At 40.4% G+C, this 27002-nt stretch overlaps 1 protein-coding gene across 3 annotated transcripts in view; it reads right to left on the bottom strand.

Moving 5' to 3' along the window:
* cadm2a (cell adhesion molecule 2a) overlaps nt 1-27002 on the bottom strand; it is a 243644-nt gene that overhangs the window by 59765 nt on the left and 156877 nt on the right. For 2 of the 3 annotated variants that reach the window (XM_072446095.1, XM_072446097.1), the window contains exon 2: nt 11895-11921. The exons of the other annotated variant lie outside the window; for it this stretch is intronic. In XM_072446095.1, coding sequence (XP_072302196.1) covers nt 11895-11921 — 27 coding nt within the window. The remainder of the gene's footprint in view (nt 1-11894; nt 11922-27002) is intronic. 3 annotated transcript variants of the gene reach the window in all.

The following is a 27002-nucleotide window of genomic DNA, read 5'->3' as shown; positions in this document are numbered from 1 at the left end:
GTAATGACACAAAGTAATTGCCTAAGAATTATTTAGATGCAATACAATTAAGTTTAAGTGGTTGCTTCAAGTTGTTTAACCGACAGTTCTACAATCGGAAATCCAAGAATCAAATAGACTGTGACAGTGTCTGAAAACAACAAATGTATCCTCAATAATGTATTAAACATTATTACAACATAATCATACATTTATTTAACCCAGGATCTTGCCATATACACATTTTATACTATTATGTTCAACAGCTTAACACTTTCACTTTCCAAATAGCCTAAATTCTTTGTGGAGTAAGGTTTTGATTTTTCTTTTTTAATTCAACACTGTTGAAAATCTTGGATTGGACTCAAAATAAAATCTGGGCTGAAACAGAACAGGATGAAGGGTCTATCCTAATTAATGAATAACTAAAATTATAGAGTTTTCTGGATTCGTCTATAAGACTCTATAATCTTTAATACAGGAGTAGACCCATCTTTTTAGACTTTCAAAAGAAGAGTGCCAACTACAAATAAGCACACTAATCAGCTGATTTAACTGATGATGATGACCAAAAGTTTGCAGTGTGTACACCACATCACCAAAGTTATCAACATGTTGATAACTATATCAACATGTATGATCAAATATACATTTTATTGATTCATTTTCACTTTGGACAAACACAAACAAAAAATCTGAATACCTAATTCACCTATTGCTTGTTTATATCTCAAGCCTTGAAATAATTATTTTTACGTCCCTGTCAACATGACAGGTACCGATCATTTGGTACCTGTCATGGCTAATTCTGAATCGGTCACAAGGAAAGGAAAACAGAATAACATAATTAATGAAAAATGAACTTTTATTAACATGTCTCTTTATCATTTACAGGCTGAGAAATAGATTTTCAAAGTTAGGGGCCAGGGGGGCCCCCTACCTAAAAAAGTTAGGGGCCCCCCAGCAATTTCAGGGGCCCACAAGCGCGCGCAGCATCGCGGCGTCATAAAAACAAGATAAATGTGTTGTTTTAAACCTGGTTATTAGCATGTAAAACAGATTAAAGTACTTTTATCTGTTATTTGATATGAAGAGCACAAATACTGAATTCCTATAAACCAGAGATCATGATCTTTAATACTGTTTAATTTAATACAATAATGTTTCTTAGATACAAAATAAATACTGTTTACAGCATTTGACACAAGGAGATCTTGTGGAATATATAAAATCACAGCCTACAAAATAAACTACTAACATATGTTAGTAGTAGTAGTTTTATGCTAACAACTCCAAAGGGGGCGGGGCCCTTGGGGCCCTTGGATACTTACACATCGACATTGTCCCTAATGTGCAAAATTACAGCTTTTGTTGCAAACAACTTTAAAAAGACTGAATTGCGAACTGAGGAGAGATTGACGCCCGCCAACCTCGATATCACTTGTGGCGCAAAATTAGACCGGGCATTTCCGAGTACAACCGAACGCAGCGGCCAATCAGATGCCCGCTTTCATCGACATTAGATCACGGACACCGCTCGGCCAATGAGAAGCGAGAAGACTGTGAAGTGGCATGTCTGTCAAAACGAAACTTAAGCGATGGAAATGCCCGCGCACATGCGCTCCCTTCCTCCGCTGTATGACTACAGCAATAATCGTGGTCTGTAGTACAGCGCGCCCGAGTTTGTGCAGAGGAATCGCTTTGGGCATGTTCACCGCGCTGTTTTTGCCTATTAAAAATATATATTACGGCGAAAAATTTGCGTCTGTCATTGTGTCCGGAACCTAGATTTTGGAGTCGGTCTAAACTGATTTTTGCGCCGGTCATTGACCGTGTCCGGCCCGTTATTTCGAGGCTTGAATCTGTGGTTGAATCCGTTTACAGAACTCGGAAGAAGCAGACTCCACCCAGAGATCAGGGTTGCCCTGGGCAACGGAATAAAACTCACTGTTTATTGTCCGAAGCTGACTGCATGGTTTCATTTTCTAACTTTCTGTTGTTATAATCAACATTTTATTAAAGCCCTGAGAGGCTGTTGTGATTTCGGCTTAATAAATGGAATTAAATTGAAAGTGATAATACATTTATACTTTATTTTTTTGTAGTTTTTTCTCACTTAGAACGAAGGTCTACGGACAGGCGATGCTGGGACAGTTATCCCTTATCCCCAATTTATGTGAACAATCTGCTTCTCTATTTCATTGTCTCTCATCAAGGCAACTGCTGTTGTGATGTTGGGCCTCACAAAAATGTATTGAACTGAATCGAATACTCTTGATTGGCCAGCCAAATGAATTCTCCACATATTTGTGAGTTCACGTATTTTTGAGAATCCATCTAGACCGGCCCCAGCTGTAAGTGACGTGGTCCTGTTCTAGTCCTGATTCTGTTTCAGGTTTACTCGTAATTGCACCCTAAGACGCTCTTATTTGTTGCATTAAGCTAAATTAACTCAAAAGGAAAGTTTCTTGGTCACAGTAAATGACATAAAACTAGTAATATATAAAATCCCCATTAAAAGTGAATAGCTATTGAAAATGACTAGCACATGTTGTCATAATCACCTGCAAAGCCTGTCTAATTCCCATCTCCTCTTCCACAGCAGAGCCGCGAGTGCCACTGCTCAAAATGCAATTCCACTCCAGAGATCATGAATGAGACGCACAGGACGCGATGAGACATGACAGCTTTGCCACGAGCGCTTAGTGTCGGCGCGCACTTACACAGGTGGTACGCAGCTGGACGCAGGCTGACTGATTCTGAGTGTCAGGCTGCACGGCACGAAGGCCCACCCTCCATCGCAAAACAAGCACCCCCAAGGTCAACAGTTCGATCTCCTCAAGAGCTTTTCAGAATTCATCACCAGAACCAGAAGAGAAGAGAATCCTGTCAAAGTATCCTTGAGACACAGGGCAACCTTGACACCTGCTCTCGCACAAATGTTGAATGTGATGAAAAATGGATGGATGAACTCAAAAGGAAGAATGAGTGAAAACGTGAGTAATTCAGTACATTAATTCAACTTGACTGGTTGACTTATGTGGCACTTTCAATGTATATTTTTCATTTTTCTTCTTTCTTTCTTTCCTTCTTTCCTTCCTTTTGTTTTTGATCTTGTCCAATAACCTCGCACAGGGCGGCCAGACAGTTGCCGGACCAGCCAAGAACACACGCTTTGAAAATAATTTACAAAGAAATTTTGGTCTGGAATCCAACCCAGTCGCTCCAATTTCCAAAAAGGGAGTGATTGACAGGCGGATTAACCAATCAGCACATTGTCCGTTCGTGTCCAAACAAACATGGCGGCTTACGAGGAAAGAATTAAAAAACGTTGCTCTCTTAACAAGCGACGCACTAAACTCTGTAAATCTGAGGTAAATGAAGTTATATATTTGTTCTGAATGTTCCGAAAATATTTGAGCGATTTCTTCTGCATTTGAGAGACACGTGACACAAATTAGCGGCGGCGGTTGGACCGGTTCATGCTTGGAGAGTTTTTTTGACTGGCTGGTCAGGCAAGCGAGACAATGTAGTCGATAGTCAATCCAACAGAAATGTGCTAAAACATATCTTTAAACATATAAGTTGAGGTTTAATTATCAGACAAATGTGCCTGTAAAAATGTATCACAGATGTGTAAAATATCACCACATACCTTTATTTGAAAGTTTAAAACATCCCTTTTTTCCTTTTACTTTTTAATCAGCTTTTTTGTTGCATTTTTTAACTTTTACTTACTTTCAATTATATACACTTGATATTCAAATTTTGCATATCTTCTAAACAACATTCACAATATTATCTAAATTCCTATTTCCCAGGAAGACGAGCACACCTTCTCTGACCTTTTCAGCACCTCAAACTGACATCTTTAAATTCACCTTATCAACATCCTTCACACAAACTACGTTGCACCTTCCCACGAGCTAACTGCTGCAAGCTAAGGATGTACGGTTGTAAGGCAGAGATCAGTATGTGCTCTATTTGTGTGAAAATGCAAATTCGACAAAGATTCACGTTTCGGATTGTGACTAGGAGGGCTTTTCATTCGTTGTGTGTTTTGAACAAAAGAACAGAACGCGAGTACAACTGTAGCTTTTTTGAGGAAGTGAGTGAAATTGCGAATAATGGGTATTAAGTGATCTAATTAAAACATAGCCTCTAAACCACAATTGAGAGATTGTGCATGGGTTAAACTGTGGTCAGAGTAGGGCTGTCAAAACCGGGAAAACAATCAAAGCTAGATACTCATTTGAGCCATTATTGATCACACAAATGTACAAAACAGGACACAAATCAATGTTTTAAAGTATCATTATCACTGTGGTATTGAAATTGTTAGCGAAAATGCAGTGTTTTATGCAACCACATAGCAGTTTAAATAAGAACCACTGGCACGTTTCAATTATATACTAATTACTATTTTATGTTTAGATGGAAACATTTGAGATATTTGAAATACTGCAACTTAATTCTGAATAATAGTTTGCTCAGTGCACCGTAATTTAGATAGACTTTTTATTTACCATTATTTGCCGAAGAATGAGCTTTACAATTACAAACAGAACATCATGTCTGATTAAAAATGCATTGGTGGGCTTTAATAATTGATTGTACTAATATTTCAACACACAGTTAACGTTCCACTGTGCTCCTGAAACAATTAGTCAAATAAATAATTAGAAGAGCTCATGTTATCAATCCTTCGGTGATTTAATTGGAATTTACACTGTAGGGCAGAACGAGCCGCGCTACAGATGTCTCCTATATTTGGACTCATTTAATGAACCAGTGAACAATTAGTTAAGAAGATAAAAGGCAGATGTTGAGAAATATGTACAATTATGAGTATTATCTAACCACATTCAAAGGAATTCATTGTTCTGTGTTAGAAAAATAATGATATTTCACTGCCTGTCGGGTGTAAAGACCTTGAAGCTCAAAGATCAAAAGAAGTTAGAACAATAAAAATGCATAATAGTGTTTGAGTTTTTCCATAAAATCAACTACAGTCACTAGAAGTAGTAAAGTCACTTATTTCTATGCTATTTAATTTCTCCATATGCTGCGCAGTACATAATCATAGTCATACCACTTATTGTACATATATTTTTGCTCTACATGCACTGTTTAATATAGATGTTTTATTGTTATTGATCTTGATTTTTATTGCATGTTTCTCCTGCTGTTGTGCCACAACACTGGACAAAAAAAGGTTCTCTTAGTTGCTTCCTGCATCTGTGCTGTTAAAATTGTTCTCAATAAGTACAACATTAAAAGTGCATTATGTAACCTTTCCGGTGTAACCTTTTCTGCTGGTCTCCATGGAGATGTTATTGCTATCGCCATTCTGAGTTGTTACACAGAATGGCATAAAACAGTAAGAATTTGTGATTTCAAACATTTTTATTTCAGCAATTTAAATACCTGTAAGTAAGTGTCACGGTACTAAAATAGCAAACTCGATTTCGATACTAAGGAATAGCTCAATACAACTGTCAAATGTTAGTAAAACATTGCCTTATTCTCTTTTAACACTGGTCAGCATGCATTATGTTCTGTTTAACTGATGTCGCCTTTTTTCTCGTATGCCCTTGATCCCGCCACATTTATTTAAAAGGCAGATAAACTTATGCCAATTCTGTGCGCAATTTCCAAAAAGGTCCAACGATTGGTCAAGATTCCCCCGTCCAGCAGGCCAGGACTCTCAGACTCATGACACAAGTAAAGCCTGTCTCATAAATACTTCATAGCATCTAGACACGTTCACTGAGGACACAGAAGGTATTTTTAAAAGCATGGGATTGAAAATGTAGGATAGGCGCGGGCAGAGGAATAAGAAAGCAATATCTTAAATGTTTTGCCAAAAGGAAAACTGCCTCCGCCATAACTGCTCTTACTGCTCTCTCAGCAGCAATAAAAAGAAGATGTATTACAATTTTCCAAAGACTTAAGCTTTGTGTAAGTCACTTCTATGTATACATTCAGCCTGAGGTACTGTATGTTTATGTAGACAGTGTGCAGTGAATAAGATACAAACTGTAACTGCTATTGTTTGGCTTGAAGAGAAAGACGCTAAACTGTGTGTGAATTCAAGATGTACAGAAACACAAAAGAAACTGTAGCTATTCAGGCAGGATAAAGTGTCCTTTTGACTGTAACAATATATGATGTACTTAAAACAAGTTACATTCTTTACAGGGGAAAGTGTCTCTACAATTCTTTACTTGTTACAATATCCACTTTTGAGAGCACAAGGTTAAAAAAAATCAGACAGTGTTATTCTCTTCCTCCACATAGATTTTTTACTTTTGAACGGCTGTTGTAATTGGATCCCGGTTTTTTGGTGGATGCATGAGCAGATATATGCGATGGCAGTCATGTGGGGATCAGCCTTAATCACTACTGCCACCAAACACTCCCTGCTCCCGGATCAACATGACACAGTGTGATTTTCTAATGTGCGCTGATGTGCTGACAGATACTGTTCATTTAGGCAGTGATCGGGGGAAACGCCGCTCGCCCCGGGGGGTACAAAGGCGAGGGCTACGCTCTTAAAAATACCTTTTATCGTGTGGAGCGTATGACAGGACTTATTTTGCCTGATGTAATCGGAGCTCACCACTTCCAAGTCTGGGTTGACACTGCAGATCACGGCTCAAAGTGAGGCCCGGGCCGGACGAGAATCAAAGAGTAGTCTTGGAGAACTGGTGTGACAAGTGGGAGGCGCGCAAGTGTGAGAACTGCATTTAACCGCAAGCAATCGCTCTGCTGTGACTGTAAAAGTCTATTAAATATGCTTATGAATAAAAGATCACAGTGGGGAAAAAAGAAGCCTAGGAAAATAGGGACATGCATGCGAACATTAACCCTGCAGGACTTGTACTGTATTTGACTATTACATGTTGTAATGTTACGTTAAACAGTTGATGTTACAGCCATTGGGTTATGATTTCTGCACCATCCAACAGAATGGATTAAAATATTAAAGTTTCCATAAGAACACATGCAGGTCTTAGTTAGAAGAAACACCCTGACACATAGGGATGCGCAGAGGCTTCTGTCCACTGGGGGCAGTAGAGAACAACTTATAAAAGTGACAAAACAAGTTATTTTCCAACTAAACTGCAGGGGGAGCCTCTATGTTTGTTTTTACACTTTTTCTTTCATTTGGATCCATTCTCTGAATCTGAGTGCCCTCTGGTGTTTATTTAATTTATTTGATTTTAAAGTCTGTGCAGCGTTCTGTTAGAAATTCAACAGTAAGTTAATTCAGCCCCGTCTGTGCTCTTTAGCCTAGCTTGCCATTCAAATTACAAAGTTTAACTAACAACTTAATTAATAAGGTGGGAATTTAATTTAATTTAAATGTGCCATGAAAAAGGGTACATTTTGCCTATAGTCAGCAAATATGTACAGTGTGATTTGTGTGGTATTTTAGCTTTGGAAATTGTATCAAAAGACCCATAAATGACACAAAAAAAAAAGGTATGTGCTAAACACAGTCGAATACTATCGGAAAAACAGTATATGAAAACATGTGCTTTAGCATTAGCTCATTAGCAGCGCGGAGCGAACTGTCAATGCCCGATCTCGTCAGATCTCGGAAGCTAAGCAGGGATGGGCCTGGTTATGTGGGAGGCGGCTGGAATACCAGGTGCCACAGGGGGGCGGTAGTAGAAACTTCCCATACTTTGCCTCCAGTGTACGCGTACAGTATGCTGGTGTATGAAAGAGAGTGTGTGGGCGTGAATGCGGGACAATGGATGACTCATGACCACAAATTGTTGCGAACAAAAAAGAAGCATATATGGAAGCTCAAGCTTACTCCACTTCCTTCACCTGTTTATCTAAGCCCAAGTGTGAAATCTAATTTCATATTCTGCCAGTATGTGGAACTGTGGGCATAACCTTTCTCCAATACAGTACCGTAAAACTTTTAAATATAATCTGCCTGTGGCTCTAATGCTTCCATATACAGTATTTACTGTAAAAACACACACCCGTTTCTAAAAAATACCAATTTAATCTAATGTTTTGAGTCAATTATTCCCTGACCTATAAAAAAGCTGTATACACTGTGAAAAATCTTCCCTCAGAGTGACAGCGTGTGTATTTTGACCGGGTGTAGTCCCATATACCGTGCCACTGCATATCCTTTAATGAGCTCTTTTTTCAGCCTCATTTACATACTGTCACTTCTGCCATTATACCACCACACATTCTAAAAATACTGTATGAGCGCCCAAATGGGAGGAATCTATGAAAGGTTGTGTGGGGTCCAGAACATCCATCTCTTGTCACTGTGTAATTGGATTGGATCAAAACCATATGTTAAGCTTAATACTATACAAAAGTAAAGAAGCGCTGGTGTGAAATAAGAAAAAATGTCATCTAGATCCAGGAAAATATTGTATTGGCACGAAAGACATATGTATTATTATTTTATGTATTTTTTACATTATGGCTTGTATAGAGATTACAGTAACTACATTTCTTGTGATTTCTTGGAAACCAGGATAAATGTCCTAATATGACGTATTGGATTTGAACTATTTGTAAAACAACCTACTTTGTTGTTATTCTTGTTATTTATATATATGTTACTGTTCGCCTTATTCCGGAAGTCCATTTGAGTTCCACCATACCATGTAATCCTTCTTGCGATTATAGTAGTTCAGATTTGAGAGGAAATTAGTTCTACACAGATGAAAAAAGCGTATCCAGACCGCCCAGGGAATTAGTGCATTGTTGACTTGTTGGTCACATGAACATTGGAAATATCAACTACTTTAGAGAATATTTTAGCGGCAAGACTTTTCCCTTGTTCTCCACTTAAGAAAACGGAATCCACGCGGAAGTGTTGATCCGATTGATTTGATGAAATATTTGTTTATTGTTTGCAAATGCAGTATTTTAAAAGTCACAATTACTAAAACCAATCTATGAGGGAATAAACAATAAAGATTATTCACAAAAGTATCTTTTTATCGAATTGCGTTAAAACTAGGGCGAGTAAAGGTTGAATGGACGATTTTTTTTGGCACAAATCTAAGTCTTATTTCCTCGTGGCGTGGACTGCCGATTAGTCCTGCCACGTATCAATCATAAAACGCACCTACCGCTCACCTGCAGCTGCGTGCGGTTCGTCCCCACGTTTCCGCGTGCCTAAGCGCATGGATCTATCATAATATAGTTCCTTCAGTGTACGGGGCAAAATGAAGACGGAGAAAGACAGTTCGAGCTGACGCAGAAGTGGACAAAAAAAGTCCATTGCGCCTTTAAGCAACTATAAACGAATTGTGACGACTATAAAAAATACTTGAAATTGATAACATATAAATATATAACATTAAATATGTTTTTTATATCAGACAAACAAAATTTCATGAATAATTTATTTTATTTCTAAATATTCTCTATCTAGAAGCCTCCAGTCACTATAATTCACCTTTTATTTGGTTAAAAAGTCTGTAAAAAGTGTCATCGTACAACAGAAATAATCGTTTGACTATTCAAGGGACTGAAAAAAACAATCGCTGATTATTCCACTACTAAAAAAAACTGCAGCAATTTATGTTCCACACTTAAATAAACAGTAACATTTCGAGACATGGTCTGACTGATGCTCTGAGGTGAGCTATAGCGTTATCTGCCCACGACCTGCCGCCACCCGCATCTTATCTCACCACTGTTTTCCTTCCAGTCGCCTCATTACAAGGAGCAGGAGGCAGATGTGGGATTGTCTGTGATCTACACGTGCTCTGTCCGCCTATTAAGAGTGCCATGGATTTCCTATAGCGTCATGTGGAGATAAAAAAGCATGATAGCCGGGTCAGCGCTGCCTTTAACAAGCTTTGAGGTCAACGCAGCTGAATCCAAACAGCCTCCAACCGTGTGCGCTTGAAAGGCCAATCTTATCTCACCATTGAGATGTTTTGATACAAGTGATAAACCAACTGACGCTACGCCGGGGGCCAACGTCTTATTCCAGTAATGTTTCGCCAAAGACTTCCAGCCCGACAACTGAACAGGTGTTGCTGGTGAGAAACCCTAACAGGAGAAAACTATTATCCAAATTTCACAAATAAACCAGTCAGAAATGCCTCCTAAGGGAAAACACATGGAAAACAGGTATGTAGCGATTGTAAATACCTAAAAAGAAAGGAGGCATTGTCCCGAGGGAGCTATTGGAGTCTAAGTGCAGAAAAGTGTATGGATTCTAACAGCGAAAAGAGCATTTACATGATGAAGTGTGTTGCAGACTAATAGAAAAAGGATACACCAGAAAATGCTTTATCTAAATGGAGGCAGCAGTCTGATAAATGGCTTTTATTTGGTCCTGTATTTTCTTGATACTGGGCAATTACTCTGTTTGGGAGCGTTTAAATAGTCGGTGAGCCACAATAATTTGATTTCAAGCAGACATTTTCTCTTTAACCAGCTGGTGAAATCACATACATAACAGTTTTTGTCTGTTTTGTAATGGAAAATTCACAATGGGCGAAGCTTACATTTTCACTTCAGACTAAAAAAGTAAAACATTGTGACCACCACTTCAATAAACTGCTCCATAATGTATTAAATGTATTATCTATAGAGCCTCCAGCAGTGGGCTGAGACACACTAGTGAGAGCCATTAAGCACAGTTATAAAAATATGCAAATTTAGTAAACAAATACAGCGAAAAAACATATTTTCCGGACTATAAGTCGCACCCTTTTTCATAGTTTTGGCCGGGGTGCAAGTTATACTTATGTTTATACTTGTGATATTATTTCTTATGTTCACACTTGCAACCGCATTTCATACTCCAGTGCGACTTTTTCTTCTCTATTATGCATATTTTGGCTGGTGCGATTTATACACTTATAGTCCGGAAAATACGGTCTTTCTTGTTTTATCTTAGACAAAAACACCATAACCCCAACCGTAATCCCGTTTACAGGACAACAAATATTACCTGCTCCTTGTACTGCCATAGCATCCATAGCATCCTGTAAGTATACGACTATACAAATCAAGGTAATTAAGATTTTTCATTTCATGTTATCAATTTGCTCTATAACTATAAAACTATAAAACAGCTTCGCATTAAATCAATATAACCTTTCAGATAGGTGCCGAGTTTAAAAATATTTTACTATTTTTCAGCTTGAAGCAGTTATATAAACTTTTGTTTTGATAGGCGCATAAATACAACTTTGGGATATATTTCTCAGAGTTTCATCACGTTACAGTTTGTACACTCGAATAAAACAAGAAACTCGTCTCTCAGCGAGTTGTTTCTCAATGTTCTTTCCAGACCCTTGTATCTGCAGTGACCTTGGCAATCCTGGTGTGATTAGTCCTGAAGTTACTTAGTTAATATTAAATACAACCTGCCCGTATGTATATCCTCTGGTAATCACTACATAAACGTAAGATGTCAATTCACTAACTTTGCTGCCGTTGCATTCTGTATTCATTGCTTGGTAAAAGACTTGGATGCAAGAGTTGTTATTTTGAAAAATGACCAAAATTAAATTTAAAATATAGCATCAAAAATATCCACTATCTACATCAAAACATTGCCACATTTTCATATAATCCAACCAAAAAGATATCAAAGAAGCACAATGGCCTTCTATTGACGTACACAGAATGAGAAAGCAAAAGAAAAACATGGGAGCAAAACTATATCAGACGGATCAGGCATAACATTACGGCCACCTGCCTAAAAATGCAAACCGAATTCTCCCAAAACTCCCAATGCATTTTCAAACGCTTCTACTTCTAGTTCAATAATGTTATGTCTGATCGATGTGAATGGCACTATGAAAGCACATGTCCATGAAGCCGGTCTAACGCTACAAAAGGCATGGCTTGAGTTTGCTACGTCACAGCGAGAGCAGCAAACTACGGCCACCACTCACCTCGGACTTTGCCTTTTGAAGCCATCACTGGAGTCCCCAAGAAGACAAAAGTAGAGCGCGGTAAAAGAAGAGTGAGGGACAAGAGAGGAGAGGAGACAGAGCAACAGATTAGATCACTGTGCAGGAAGAACAGTGCCGTCTCTGTCAAATATATGCAAAAACAACATTCTCCTTATCGCCAACGTCAATCACAGGAGCAGAGCGCGGCCGACCGTTCAGCGCTGAAAGAAAGTATTGTAGCTTGCATCAGCAGATTGAGACCTTCCATTTTAGAACCTTTTAATTACTTCTGTCTCATCACCTGCATCCAGCAACACAGGCCTGTTGTTTTCCAATGAATCCCGCCGCTACACGCAGGAGGAGAGCGGCCATTTTGGACAAAGTCACGGTGAAGTTATAGACGGATAAATGAAGGTATTCGTATTCATACGTCATAAGGCGCTGGTACAGCTGGCAGCCCGGTGTAAACGCTCTCTCTTCTTTCTCACACTTATTGTGCTTTATCTCCTATATTTTGTAAATATAGTTAGTATATTTTTTCTATTTTACTGTACGATAGGGACACGCGCTGGAATAGTTTTTTAATTCAACTGTTTTTGACTTTTTTCGGCTGGATTTGAGCGTTTTTCGTTGCGTTCGTTGTGACGTGAGCTAGCTCCGAGCGAGCCCACCAGCCCCCCCCCCGCGCCCTCCGGCTGCCGCTGAAGTACGGCGTGTCGTCGGTACACGTTTATGTACACGTTTATATGAAAGAGGAACTTCACGAACGATCGGGACACGCACTGGAATCGCTTTAAATTAACTTGTTTTGAGTGTTTTCGTCGTGTCGTTGCGATGTGTCTTGGCTCTGAGTCCCCCGGCTCCGGCCCCGCCCCCCGGCCGGCGCCGTACCGCGTTTACACAAAGGAGGAACTCATGAAACTGCGGAGAACTGTCGTCTTACCCGGAGATCGTCACGTTATCCCGGCGGACATCCTAAGGAAAACGCAACGAAGCAGACGGGCTGGACGTAAACTCCGAGAGAAGAGAGGGACAAACAGGAAGTCGGTTCCCGCCGTAGTCATGGGTAACGTGAGGTCCCTTCAAAATAAAATGACGGAAATAGCGAGCCTCATGCGGTCCCAGAGGATTTATAGGGACAGCAGCGTCTTGATTTTCACAGAGACCTGGTTAACAGCAGAAATGCCAGACTCTATTGTAGGTTTGGACAATTTTCATCTGCTGCGGGCGGACAGAACGAGAGAATCCGGGAAGAAAAGAGGTGGAGGTCTGGCGGTGTATGTGAACACGAGCTGGTCCAAACCCGAACACTGCACAGTGAAGGAGCAGCTATGTAACAGGGATATTGAACTATTGGCTATTGGCATGAGGCCATATTATCTGCCCCGGGAGTTCTCACATGTGATTTTGATCGCAGTCTATGTGGCCCCGTCTGCCAATGCTGAAGATGCTTGTGAAGCACTGCTCTCCTGCACTTGTAGGCTGCAAACACAGCATCCACAGGCTCTCTTCCTCATCTCTGGTGACTTTAACCACGCTTCTCCCTCTTCTGTTCTACCAACATACACCCAGTATGTTACCTGCCCCACCAGAGAGAATAGAACATTGGGCTTGTTTTTTGCCAACACCAAGGAGGCTTATTCTTCTTCCCCCCTCCCTCCCCTGGGTAGCTCGGACCACAACCTTGTACATCTGAGGCCTGTGTATGAACCCATCGTGCGCAGGCAGCCTGTGGTGTCCCGTGAGGTGAGGATGTGGTCTGCTGAGAGCGAGGAGGCTCTGAGGGACTGCTTCAGCACCACTGTCTGGACTGAGCTTTATGACCCACATGGGGAGGACATCAACACCAGAGTGCATCACGGACTACATCAACTTCTGTTTTGAGAACATTGTTCCCTCCCGGACGGTGCAGTGTTTTCCAAACAACAAGCCATGGATTAACCGTGAACTGAAGGCTCTGCTGAAGGAGAAGAAGAGAGCCTTCAGGTCAGGGAACAAGGAGGAGCTGAGGACTGTGCAGAAGGAGCTGAGGAGGAAGATCAGGCAGGCTGAGGCCGGCTACAAGAGGAGGATGGAGGAGAAGCTGCAGCAGAAGAACATTCAGGGAGTGTGGAGAAGCCTGAAAACCATCTCGGGCTTCAAAATCCCCCCTGCCCAGACAGAGGGGGATCTACAGTGGGTGAATGATTTAAATGCTCACTTCTTGAGGTTTGATCGGTCACCCGCCCCTCCCCCTGCACAGCTGCATGCTCCCTCTTCCACAGCTGGACAATGCCCTGCATCTGTTCCTCTTCGCTTATCTGCCCCGGACCATCAGCTCCCCACTTCGCCTGGACTCACCCATCCCCCCAGCACACGGTCCCCCTGCCAACCACTGACTGTCACAGAAGCACAGGTGAGGAGTGAGCTGAAGAGGATTAAAGTGAGGAAGGCAGCAGGACCTGATGGCATCAGCCCCAGGCTCCTTAAGTCCTGCGCAGATGAACTGTGTGGAGTTGTGGAGCATGTCTTCAACATGAGCCTGAAGCTGAGGGTGGTACCACAGGTCTGGAAGACCTCCTTTCTGGTACCTGTGCCTAAGACACCGCGCCCCAAAGACCTCAACAGCTTCAGGCCAGTGGCTCTCACGTCCCACCTGATGAAGACACTGGAGCGGCTAGTCCTGGACCACCTCCGCTCCACCGTGAGCTCAGCCATGGACCCGCTGCAGTTTGCATATCGGTCTGGCGTCGGAGTGGAGGACGCCGTCATCTCCCTGCTGCACCGCTCTCTCTCTCACCTGGAAAAGCCTGGCAGCTCTGTGAGGATTCTGTTCTTCGATCTTTCCAGCGCCTTCAACACCATCCAGCCGCTGCTCCTGAGGGACAAGCTGGAGACGGCTGGTGTGGAGTATGACCTGGCAGAGTGGATCCTGGACTACCTCACAGACCGACCCCAGTTTGTGAGAGCCCGGAACTGTGTGTCTGACACTCGGACCTGCAGTGTGGGGGCGCCCCAGGGCACTGTCCTCGCGCCCTTTCTCTTCACCCTTTACACTGCAGACTTCAGACATGACACGGACAGCTGTGTCCTGCAGAAGTTCTCTGACGACTCTGCCATCATCGGACTCATCACGGACGACGATGACGCGGAGTACAGAGGACTGGAGCAGGACTTTGTGGACTGGTGTCAGCGGAACCACCTCCTCATCAACGCGGGGAAGACCAAGGAGATGGTGGTGGATTTCCGCAGACGCCACCCCACTGCCCCCTCACCAGTGAACATCCAGGGACGGGACATTGAGAGAGTGGACTCATGCAAGTACCTGGGTGTTCATCTGAACCACAAACTGGACTGGACTCATAACACAGACGCACTGTACAGGAAGAGCCAGAGTCGGCTCTACCTCCTGAGGAGACTCAGGTCTTTTGGAGTGACAGGGCCACTCCTGAAGACCTTCTACGACTCTGTGGTGGCATCAGCCCTCCTGTACGGTGTGGCCTGCTGGAGCAGCAGCATCACAGAGAGGGAGAGGAAGAGGCTGGACAGAGTCATCAAGAAGTCCAGCTCCGTCCTGGGCTGTGCTCTGGACTCGGTGCAGGAGGTGGGGGACAGGAGGGTCCTGGCTAGATTCACATCTATGCTGGACCATGAGTGTCACCCCATGCAGGACACTCTGTCTGCTCTGGAGAGCAGCTTCAGTGAGAGACTGATCCACCATCGCTGTGTGAAGGAAAGGTTCTGTAGGTCTTTCCTTCCTGCTGCTGTCAGACTTTATAACAAAAACTGTTAGTCCTGAACACTCGCAATACTGACCTAACCTAATACTGATGTGCAATTCTGTCGTATGTGCAATTACTGTGAAATTCATGTGCAATCTATGTGCTGTCGTGACACATATTCATGTGCAATTACTGTCGGGATCACATGCAATGGTATTTATTTATTTATTTATTTGTCTATGGGAGTTTTTATTTATTTATAAGAGATCTTCTACTGAAAGTGTTTTTCAGACTTCCTATAAGTGATCTGTTCTTCTGTATCTACCTCTGTATCTACCTGCGTTGCACCAATGAAATTTCCCCATGTGGGACAATAAAGGAATATCTTATCTTATCTTATGGTACTTTATTGTGTAAAGGGCACAAGTATAATACGTTGTACCATTTTGCAATCTAACATATGTGTGGATTCCCCAGTAGAGCAATGCTATGGAAAGAAATGACAACAATGCTTTTCTTAGATTGGCAGTTTACATCAAGTTTACATACAACAACAGTTTTCACTCGTGGGACTTGAACAACCAACTTTCCTTGATATTGCTATTGTATAAAAAGGCTAATATGTTGGCACTTTGAAAGATATCGATGACACATTGTTCTTGTTGAGTGTCTGCGTGATGTCACGCAGGCACTATATGTTCTTGTATTTCACGTATTTTTTGTAATTATATTTTCCATGATTTTCCATTTAGCCAGTTTCAACTCCTTAACGATTCAACCGATTTCAACATGTTATACCTCATTACGATCGCTTTCGCAGTAGTACGTGTGCTATTACTTTTGCAGAATTGTCGAATTTTCAAAAGTATTAGTTTTCCCCATTTAAATGAAATTGGGCATTGAGTGTCTGCGGAATTCTTTAGAATTTTGTGAAGGAGCCAATAGAGAGAGAGAGAGCGAGAGAGAGAGCGCGAGAGAGAGAGAGAGAGAGCGAGAGAGAGAGCGAGAGAGAGCGCGAGAGCGAGAGAGAGACTGAGAGAGAGGGACTGAGAGAGGGAGGGGGAGAGAGAGAGCGAGAGAGAGAGAGAGAGAGAGAGAGAGAGAGAGGGGGGGGGGAGAGGGAGGGAGGGGGAGGGACTGAGAGAGAGGGGGAGAGGGGGGGAGGGAGAGGGAGATGGGGGGAGAGGGAGAGACGCAGACACTCCAACAATGGCTTCAGCCATTGCAGATTTTCTAGTTATGGTTGTTATTTCATTGATAGCAATGTTTAGGGCAGATGCCACAATACTATTTCAGATACAAATACAAAAAACTAATACAAGAATCCCATGTATTTCCTAACACAGACTTTTTAACATAAGAAGACAATATAATTTGTTTTTGCAAACGAAATTATATAAGCAAAATAAAATGTCCCATTTAGATTTCAATAGTGATATTTCTTGTATCCCTCTGCATTGCCATGGATTGAAATAAGGGAATTGGCATGAAAATTTCCTCTCTAACCCAGCATATATGCATAGCATGTTCCACAAGTTATCCTGTTGACAAGAAGATTGTTGGTCTGAGGCTGTTCTGTAATCAGTTAGCGCTTCTGCCTCGCAGCACAGCCTTTATGAAACTATGGGAGGGGCTCCAACACAGCAAATCAACCCAGAGCGGCTGCACCTCGGAGACGTCTTGCAGGTGGGGACACTCACTGAAATAAACTACTAAGAGCGTCCATTAGTGTGCATGTGTGTTTGTCTATTAGCTGATGTTAGGGTCCAGGGGGAATCGCTCTTACGCTTCACATAAGACTGCTTTGGCAAATTGATGGATGTATTGGAATGCCTCCAGTGAGCCTGAAAACCACAGAGAGACAGTGGCTGAAAAATCGTGTAAGAGAGGAAGAACCTGCAGGTGTCCAGAGCGTAATAAATATGGCAACTGCTTCAGGATTACACATTTGTAACTCTCTTTTCTTGCAAAGGCTGGAGACAGGCGATGCAGAGATATATGTTTAATTTACTCGGTGATAAGATAAAATGGCGGCTTTGAAGCCACTGTTGAGGAAAAAAATATAATTTGGCCCTTACTTTATGTGACACGACAGACTTCCCGTCTCCAGTCCAAACCTGGATCCTCCAGTTAGCTTATTACTGATAATGACATGTCTGTGCTGTGCAGATACCCCTCTTATGCCTGCATGGGAGCATCCTGGGTTAGGATGCTCTGGTGCCTAGTAGTTTTCACACTAGGGCATTGTTTTTAAAAGAACTGTAAAAGATGTGAACTGACTTGATGCACACATGACCCACTGTCCTTTTTTCTAAGGCCTTTGCCTCCTTTGCTTTCTTGTACCTAAGAAATGTTATTTTTCCTATTGAAGTAGGTCATGTGACCATCTGCTCGACCTGTAATCTATAAGATGAAAGTGAATCTCTTTGTGGACACGAGTTCAATGTAGGGCCAGAGACATGTGGACGGTTCTGCATGAGAGTGACCGACAAATCCACACGAGGGAGAGATTAATTCTGATTGTGCAACAGAATTAAACATTCACTTTTAAGAAAAGACAGCTCTGTTCTATTGTTTTACTTTATTTCTTGCCTCCTCGATAACGCCCACATGTTGTTTTGCCTATACTCGAGCCTCTATGAAGTTGTTGATTGTGCCAATTTCAAGTCCTGACATTTTTGTCTTGTATCTTGGGAAATAACACATCATAGTATAATTTGAAAATATAAGTCTAATATAGTTTGGGAGGCATAGAAAATGATGCTAAAGCACAAGTGCTGTTATTAATAATCCACATAGTTCTTCAAGTATTAGTGGTGGAGATGGTAATGATCTAAGACACAATAATGATTTGGAGACTCTTGATTCAATAGGTCACTGCAATATAAGACACTAATTACACCCACTATCTTTTTTCCTTTAGTGATTCCCATATTCGACCACTCAATATATGTTGTCTAGAATATTTAAAAGCAATGGCAACAATACTATTTATTCACCCCTAAAAACGTATGGATGGAACAATGATAAGGTCTAGAAGATTCTACATGTTGCCGTATCCCTGCTCAGAGGGGCCACGCCCAGTCACATGTCTAGCTACTCCAGGTTCTCCATGAATCAGGAGGCTTTGTGAAATATTCAGTCAGCAGTGCTTGACCTAATCTAATCCGGCCTTTTATCCCTGCCGTCGAGTCCCTGTCACAACTGTGGCTATGATCTCTCCGTGTCACTACTCAAGGAAAGAAATCGCCAGAGGATCACAGTACTGCATAAAATCCCCCGTATCAACTTACACAATCCCAATATAAACATGGTCCCATCTCCACTGCAGCCAGGGTTGTTAGAAAAGCAAGTATTGAATGTGGAAATAGTACAATCATTTCCACAGAAATTAACAATTCAAAACAGGATATTCTATCTATTCTATTCTATCTTTGAATGATTAAAAAAGTTGTTGAAATAGTGTAATAATAGGAATCCCATCTCAATGGGATCCTACCTGGTTAAATGGTGATTTATTTTATGAATACATATATAAACACATGTAATGTGTGTAATGATTTTGTTTCTTTGTTTTTAAAATCGATTGAAACCCCCTAAGCAAGACTCTCCCAAACTCAAGTCCACCTGAAGGGAGTACCAAGGGGCATGTCCCTTTATTTATAAAGTTATTAATAATCAAGGTTTGAGCTTGTACAAACCTGTACAACCTTTTGTTAAAAGTCATCATTGAGTGTGTAAATCTGTTTATTTGCTTCATATACATGTAAAACTGTCACTGGGCTAAATTCTAAATAACTTTAAGTTGAGATTTCTTTAATTGTGTGCTAGCCACCACTCTTTTACATTTTACTGGTGAGCAAAGCATATACATGATGTTTTATATCCAGTACATATAATATGGGGATTTGCTTCACCATTCAATTATTTGTCTGTGTGATCCTCATTCGATCAGGAGAGTTCCATTGTAGAAAAAGATTCAGTTGGAGTCTGTTTTTAGAGTCCAGTTGACCACAACTGAATCTTTTTCTACATTCAATTGTATGTGAAGGGACCTTCAATTCACCATAAGTCCAGGAAGCATCAGTTCGCCAAGTGATCAACGAGCGACGGGCTGAGAATTCACATCTATGAATGTCTATCACGCAAACGGCCATATGCTGCTTATGTTCTTTAATTAGTCTATTCAATTAGAATAAACATTACATTATTAATGCAGAAAAGCAAAGTACACAGGCCTGACTGAAGAGGAGTATTGTGGGAGTATCTTTCACTACATTTGCAGCACTTTTATATCAGAGTATCACAGTTGCTAGGCGACCCACACAACAGATATCCAAGTCCTGGCTCAAAGCTGAAATTGAATAAAACACTTTTCATTTTCAGCTCTTTTTCCTCTATTTTACCGTGCAGAGAGCGGAGAATTCCCAATCGATTGTAGCATGGGCACCTCCCTGGGTCACTCAATGGCCCAGATTGAAACCAGTAGGCTGAAGATACAAGAGCAGTAATGTTGGGGCAGGACACTAACATAGATTTACTCTGAGGTATTTGTGCCATTTAACTGTTTCTTTTATGAACACAGAGGGATTTTTATTTGCAAATATATTGTTTTAAAGGAAGAAAAGAAGCTCAGCAAATATTATGTTCAGCAATGCACTAAAGCATCAAACTAGTGCTACAAAATCAAATCAAAATCACAATTTGAATGCAAATAGCAAAGGCTGCTATTTTTTTAAGTTTATCATATTTTCCTCCACAAAGAACAAACTGTCTTGTTTTAAGCCGGGTATCCACTGGAACGAAAGATTTCTGATTGTAGCTCAACATTGTGGACAAAGGCTAAACAAAACTGGTTTAATATTTCAGAATCATGTCGCGCTAGCCTCTGTTAACTGGTAAAACTGCAGTGATTTATCCCTCGGAGCCAAAGCCTGATATTCACGCAGACAAACTCAGGTCAGTGCCACGATCCTGTGAACCATCGCACAATGTGACTGTGTTACGTCTTACACATTTTATACATTGTTTAATCGTTTTTCACTGTCGCCTTTCGAGGCAATTGGGATTTGGGAGTTACAGAAATAAATTTAATTGAAAATGATGTTGAAGTCATTAATACATACTTCCTAAGCCTTTGCAGAAGCATTTGGCAATGCACTAAAGCTGTCTTTATGTCTCAGAGTGAATGCATGAGCTTTAGTAAGTACAAATAAGCTTAGACTTTTTTCATGGCCACATACTGAGTGCATTTAAAATAAAACAAAGTTCTGAAATACAGATTTGACCTTTCAGTTTTCTAGTGCTACATCTAATCCTTTATTATTTTAGTTTTTATTCATCAAGTATTTTTATGCCATAATCAATGCAAACAGCCTTGAACACGCTCAGAATACTTCTGAAGTGTTTTATTGACGTTACGACATCTCCCATTTCTTTACTTACTTGTGAATGAGGAATGCCATTTCAAATAAGCGTGTTAGTCTGCAGGGTGTTACATTTTTACCTATTATAATAAGACTATGAAACATTTCTTTGGGACTGCCACATAATTGACAGTGACACTTAGTACCACTAATTACCCTACATGCCGTCCAGGCATTATTAATGATTGCTATTGGCCTTTATACTCTTGAGTACCTTTGCTTTGCTAGCATATCGTATTTAAGAAATGTAAAAAAAAAAAAAATGCCTTCCTTTTACTCTGGTGTTCCTCACACCAGGAATTGACTTGAGGGTCTATCTACTGGCAGCAGACAATTACAGGTGAGATAAACAGATGCTAGCTTACCTTCAACATGCTAATGGTCGTGATTTAATCGCAAAAAAGGTTAGAATGAGTCTGGCGATGATTTATCAACTTAAAAAAGGCACAGAAGATCTCTGAGCTACTGCATTCAGAGATAATAATTATTTTTTAAAAAAGATTTTCCATACGTAGGCTTTATTGGACAGGATAGTTTAGCGTAAAATGGGGGATGAGAGAGAAGGGAGGACATGGAATACATTGCCAGAGTCGGGAATGGAACTCACGACACTAAGATAAGATAAGATAAGATATTCCTTTATTGTCCCACTGCAGCCGGCTGCACATGGAGTCCGGCATGTGTGCTCAAACACTGGGCAGCGCCTCCATATAATCTAATTGCTATTGTGACTTGATTAATCCTGCAGCCCTATCAAGAATTAATTCAAACATATATTGCCCGTGCCTCCACCATCACGACAATGCAATCTGCCTCAAGTTTAAAACCTCCAGAATAAACATTTGCAACAACAATCCAACTCTAGATGTAGAAGGCGACCACTGTAGTGCAAAACCTCAAACCACAGCATCTGGTGCTCGGATACAGCCTCCAGTTTGGAATGTGAGAGCGATTGTTTTGAGGCTGGAGTGGCGAGACGGCAGAAGAGAAAAGCTGGTTGTTATGTGTGTGTCTGTGTCAGCGGGGCGCCGTCATAAATAAACTGTGTGATAGTTCGTCCGGGCACCACCTACTGCGACACGCTCACACTGGAGATGATCACAGTATTCCCGCGGGGTACCCATCTCCCCCGGGACACGTTCTATTGTGGGATGCTTCCGTTCTGATACCTCTGCGTCTTCTCATTCACCTGCTTGCATCACCTGTCTATTCTTAGTCCCTTTCACCACGTGCGAACGCTCAACCGAGTCTCCGCGCTCAGAAAATGTTCATTCAGCTGAAATACTGTAAATTTACAACGTGAACCATATCAATTTGCTTCTTTTCGAGTCTCTTTCTGTTGCTGAGGATTCCACAAATGATCAGATAATGATCATATTTGTCACAATCGCCCGGGTGTGAAAAGAGCTGTACCAGATGTAATAAGATGTAATGAAGTAAAAATGATTTGCCCCTGTACAGAGATATTGTTATAAAGGGTGGAAATTTGTCTTTAGTGCGCCGTCTGCATCTAACTATAGTGTTTTAGAGTGTTGACTTGCTCTGGTCCCTGAAAGTTGTGAAAAGCTCTTATTAAGTCATACATTGAATAATTAAGAATTGATTTGGTAAGTGAGCAATACATTTAGACCGCTGTATTGAAAAAAAACAAGCTGTTTTTCCCCAATTTTAAGATTAGAATAAGTCCACATGACAGGTTCTCTCTTTTTTTTCCCATAGTTTTACATCAGTCAAGTGTCAGTTTGTTAAAAATAATTGAAAAAAAATTAAAGTTGAAAATTACAGGGAGTTGTGTTGAATTCTTGATGTCATCAATAAGTGACATATTCCATCTAAAATGCGATCACAATTTACACACAAATGACACCATTTTGTGACAGTTTAAACCATGAATTGAAAATAATTATGTATTATTATTTGTCAAATCATAATCATATCGTGCAATTTATATCCACCTTGACTTTTTACCATATGGTTGCTCGGTAACAGTTGAGAAATCACCTCTACATCACATCTTCACACTTCCAACCAGGAAGCATGATCATAAATGTCACTAAAATTGTCCATAACGTTAAGTCAAATCTTAAATATAATCATGTTCGCGATATGTTTCAGTGAAATGTATAGCTGAACCTGTCATTTGCACTCTGTGTTCAAAAGCTAATCCGGAATAATGCTCCAGTGTTAGTGAAATGCACTTTTGGGTTTTACAGTGCACCCCCAGGGCCTTTTAGGCGGCGGTGGCAGATATATTCCGACACTTGCTCAAAGGCCCATGGAGATGGAAGTGTCACATGTGGTGATGGAGAGTTGTGCTTATCTTTGGAGGAGCAGCAGCTGTTTTGGCCGTATGTTTGATGTACTCCTGGCCCTTTGGAATCGGACCAATATTTCCACCGGAGAGCAGATTTCTGTACAACCCCATGACTGAGCTATACGCCGAGCCATCAATTCACCGACAACACGCACAAGCTCCACACAAGCGGACAGAAGCACATTGTCACACACTTTTCATTGTTGTGAATTATTTAACAACATATGACGCAGACAAGGTTATGAATAAATCCGACTCTGTGAAATGTACATGATAAAAACATATTTGGTGAATCAGATCGGAGCGATTGCTTTAAATATGCAGGAAATTGTTGCTGTTTCTATCAGACAAAACACTACCGGTAAGTATAATCTGATTTAGCATCTCCAAAACAACATCTATTGCTGCTTGAAATAATGAATGATTTGTTTATTTTGGTCACAAATATTTGGACATTTTTCCAGAGACAGTAAGACGTGACTAGAGGTGGGCAATATTGACAAAAAATAATATATAAAAAAATGTTTGTATGAATTCCGATCAGGATATTCAGACAATATTTTGTCCAACAGAAATGTGTTAAAACATGTTAACAATTTTTATTTATTTTTTCAGCTCCTTTTGTAGCACTTTTTTTCCTACATTTTTCTTTATTCAGATTTTTCATTCAGATTTAGATTTCGATGCTACCCACACTCCACATCTATATTTAACATGCAAAAAGACCGAAACGATAAAGGCTGAAGCTTATGAATACTGTGCCTATCCTTCATACTTGCTGTCATACTACTACTATTACTATGTGTGAAACATCCATTCATATATATAAAAAATAAAAGCAAAAGGTGCCAAAACAGATGCACAAGTACAAAGAAGCCAGTTACTTTTTTATTCTTTTATTTACAATCCAGCCAAACTGTCACTGCGCCACTGCCTTTGGGTTGATTCTGAGCAAAAACAGACCTTATTGTGGCTGATGCAGTGTCGCTCCTCTGTAATGATGCAATTCACAAAAAGACACCTGCCTGTCTCATAAAAAGCTTATTCCTTTGCCTGGAACATTTGACAGTCTAGAATCCACTTTTCTACCTTTCATTTGTTCAATTACAAGCATACAGAAAATACTTTTGTAATCAAACATGGTTGGATGGAGTCTCCCGCTCGTCTCCATGGAGATCGCAAAGAGTATGCCATTTTGGGGAACATCGTAGGCAACACAACAACATCTCCATAGAGAAAAGACGGTCGTTAAGCGGCGCTAATGAATACAATCGAGCTTCCATACGACGCATGCAAACATTCAGCAGTCTTCTCACTTTACGTCAGGCACATCTGTTTGATGTTGGAGCATATTTCACAGAGTCACACGTGCACACGGGCCACTGCTTCTGACTGAAGGGACCAGATGTACTGAGTCCCTCCATGTCTGCAGCCACACGGATTTCAACGTGACCCAAATCTATGTCACATTTAGCAAGTCAAGACGGGTTGTGCGAGGCTTTTACACGCGGTCATGAATCAAAAAACACAAATGAAATCACCGGGAAATGTTTACGAATGGAATAACGGTTGGGAAAGTTGCGTGTCTTCAGCGGTCTTCATTTGGCCCTGTTCTCTGCATGTTCTTCACGGTCGAAAAAATAATCTAAAAGACAATTTGTGGACTAAAAGGAGATCTATAAACTCACTCAATAATAACTTACAGAATACAGAACCTACAGAATAGTACAAAGAACATTTATGTTACCAAAAACTCCAGCGTACTAACTCACTCTGCGTCTTCTCATTTGTGCTGTCGTTCATGTAAATCTTAATGATCCCAATGAAATAATACGTTTGGTTGATGAAAACACATATATATTAAGACAAGATGTATGACTGTTGTGTAACTACATATCTGAATGAAAGAATCAACATAATGAAATAGCAGATAGTTACACCGGATGCCCTTCCTTAGAGGATTTCAGGTAAAGCCACTTTTATATACAGTATAGAGCAGCATTTTACACCTCAACATGTATTTACAGATACACTGGCTTTTGGCCTTGAAGTTCATTGAAAATAATTTGACTACTGCCATTTTACTTTATACCAGTTTTCTAAAACGGTCTGACATTGAACATTATAATAACATCAACTACAAAAGGCAATAGAAGGTTTGATGCAAAAATCATGGGAGAAACTATAACAAAAATGTCGGTCTAAAAACAAGTTTGACATGTCTATTTACCTCCCTTTCTCTACAATCCACTGCACTTGGTTTATTTTATGACTAGATGTATAACTATTGTGTATCTACGTGTATGAATCATAGAATCAAAAGTCAACTAGTCATTGTATGCATACAACTATTACATTGTATGCCCTTTGTTGGAGCATTTCAGAGTAATTCTACCATAATTTCACAGTAAATATTGTGGAGCTGTCTGTGTTTCCAGTTAGCTGGTTGAATAGAGTAATTACAGTTGGAGCTGAGTGTTAAGCACAGTTAAAATGACAGAGCAGGTGCATATTAATGGTATGCCTGGAGGAGGTGCTCAGCAGAGGTGAGGTGCTAAAAGCTGTGCATTACTGTACTTAAAGCAGCTCTTTCCTAACTAATTCAGAGTGACCTTTATCCATGACCTGGCATTACACTCAACGCTTGAAATGCCACAATTTCATCTGTGTGGGTGGAGCTACATTATGTCCAGTTATTTACTTCACTTGTACTCACATTTCTTTATGGATTTATAAACAAGTCTGTGGGCAATATTGATTTGAGAATCTCAATAACGATAGTCAGACAATGTCAATGCAACAGAAATGTATCTTTAAATGCATTAGATGAGATTTAATTATCAGACAAATTTAAAATGTTCAAAATGAATCACAAAAGTGCACATTGTACGTAACATAAATCCAACATAAATCTTTTATCAATGTTATTTTTCATCAGCTCTTTTTAGTAGCAATTTTTATAAACAATATACTTGATATTCAAATATTGAATATCTTCAAAACACCATTCACAATATCATCTAAATTTCAATATATTGCCCAATTCTATATTTACATTGAATACATTGTTTTAACATATTTTTGTATCAATACTTTCTCTAAGAGAGAATAATCTTCATTTATGGTAACTATGCATCATTTGTAATGCACTAAACATAACTTTTGTTTGATTGTAGCGCTGCAATTTTTAATATATTTTTTTGTGTTTAAGAAATTCTTTCATTTAAATGTTTTAATTTTCTACACATCCTCTGTCTCTTGTTTCTATAGTTGTTCCATATGAGAAGGTCACTTGATGAAAGAAACAACAAACAAACAAATGAACGAACAGCATAAATACATCGCTTGTGTTTTCAATATGCCTATTCACAGGCTCTACCCAACAGAGTCACAGTGGAGCATACATGGTGCATATAGAGCTCACAGGTTTAGTCCCAGAATGCAGTGCATCGTTGCCATATATCACACCTTCCCACGCAGCCAGCAGAGCTCATCAGGAAGCGCTGACACTGTGCGCTCCTCAGCTGTCCTCTCCCCATGTGCACCGAGTGTTCATATATCATGCTAATTAAGTGGGACCTGGCATGACCAACGGCCAACTTCAGCTTTTCCCACGTTGATTAAGAACATTTCAGAGATGATCAACATTTAAAAGCAGCTCGTAAGG

Source organism: Eucyclogobius newberryi, unplaced genomic scaffold, assembly GCF_026437365.1.
Source record: "Eucyclogobius newberryi isolate DKJ021-1_F unplaced genomic scaffold, fEucNew1.0.hap1 SCAF_15, whole genome shotgun sequence".
Taxonomy (NCBI): domain Eukaryota; kingdom Metazoa; phylum Chordata; class Actinopteri; order Gobiiformes; family Gobiidae; genus Eucyclogobius; species Eucyclogobius newberryi.
This window is presented reverse-complemented; position numbering and strand designations above follow the sequence as displayed.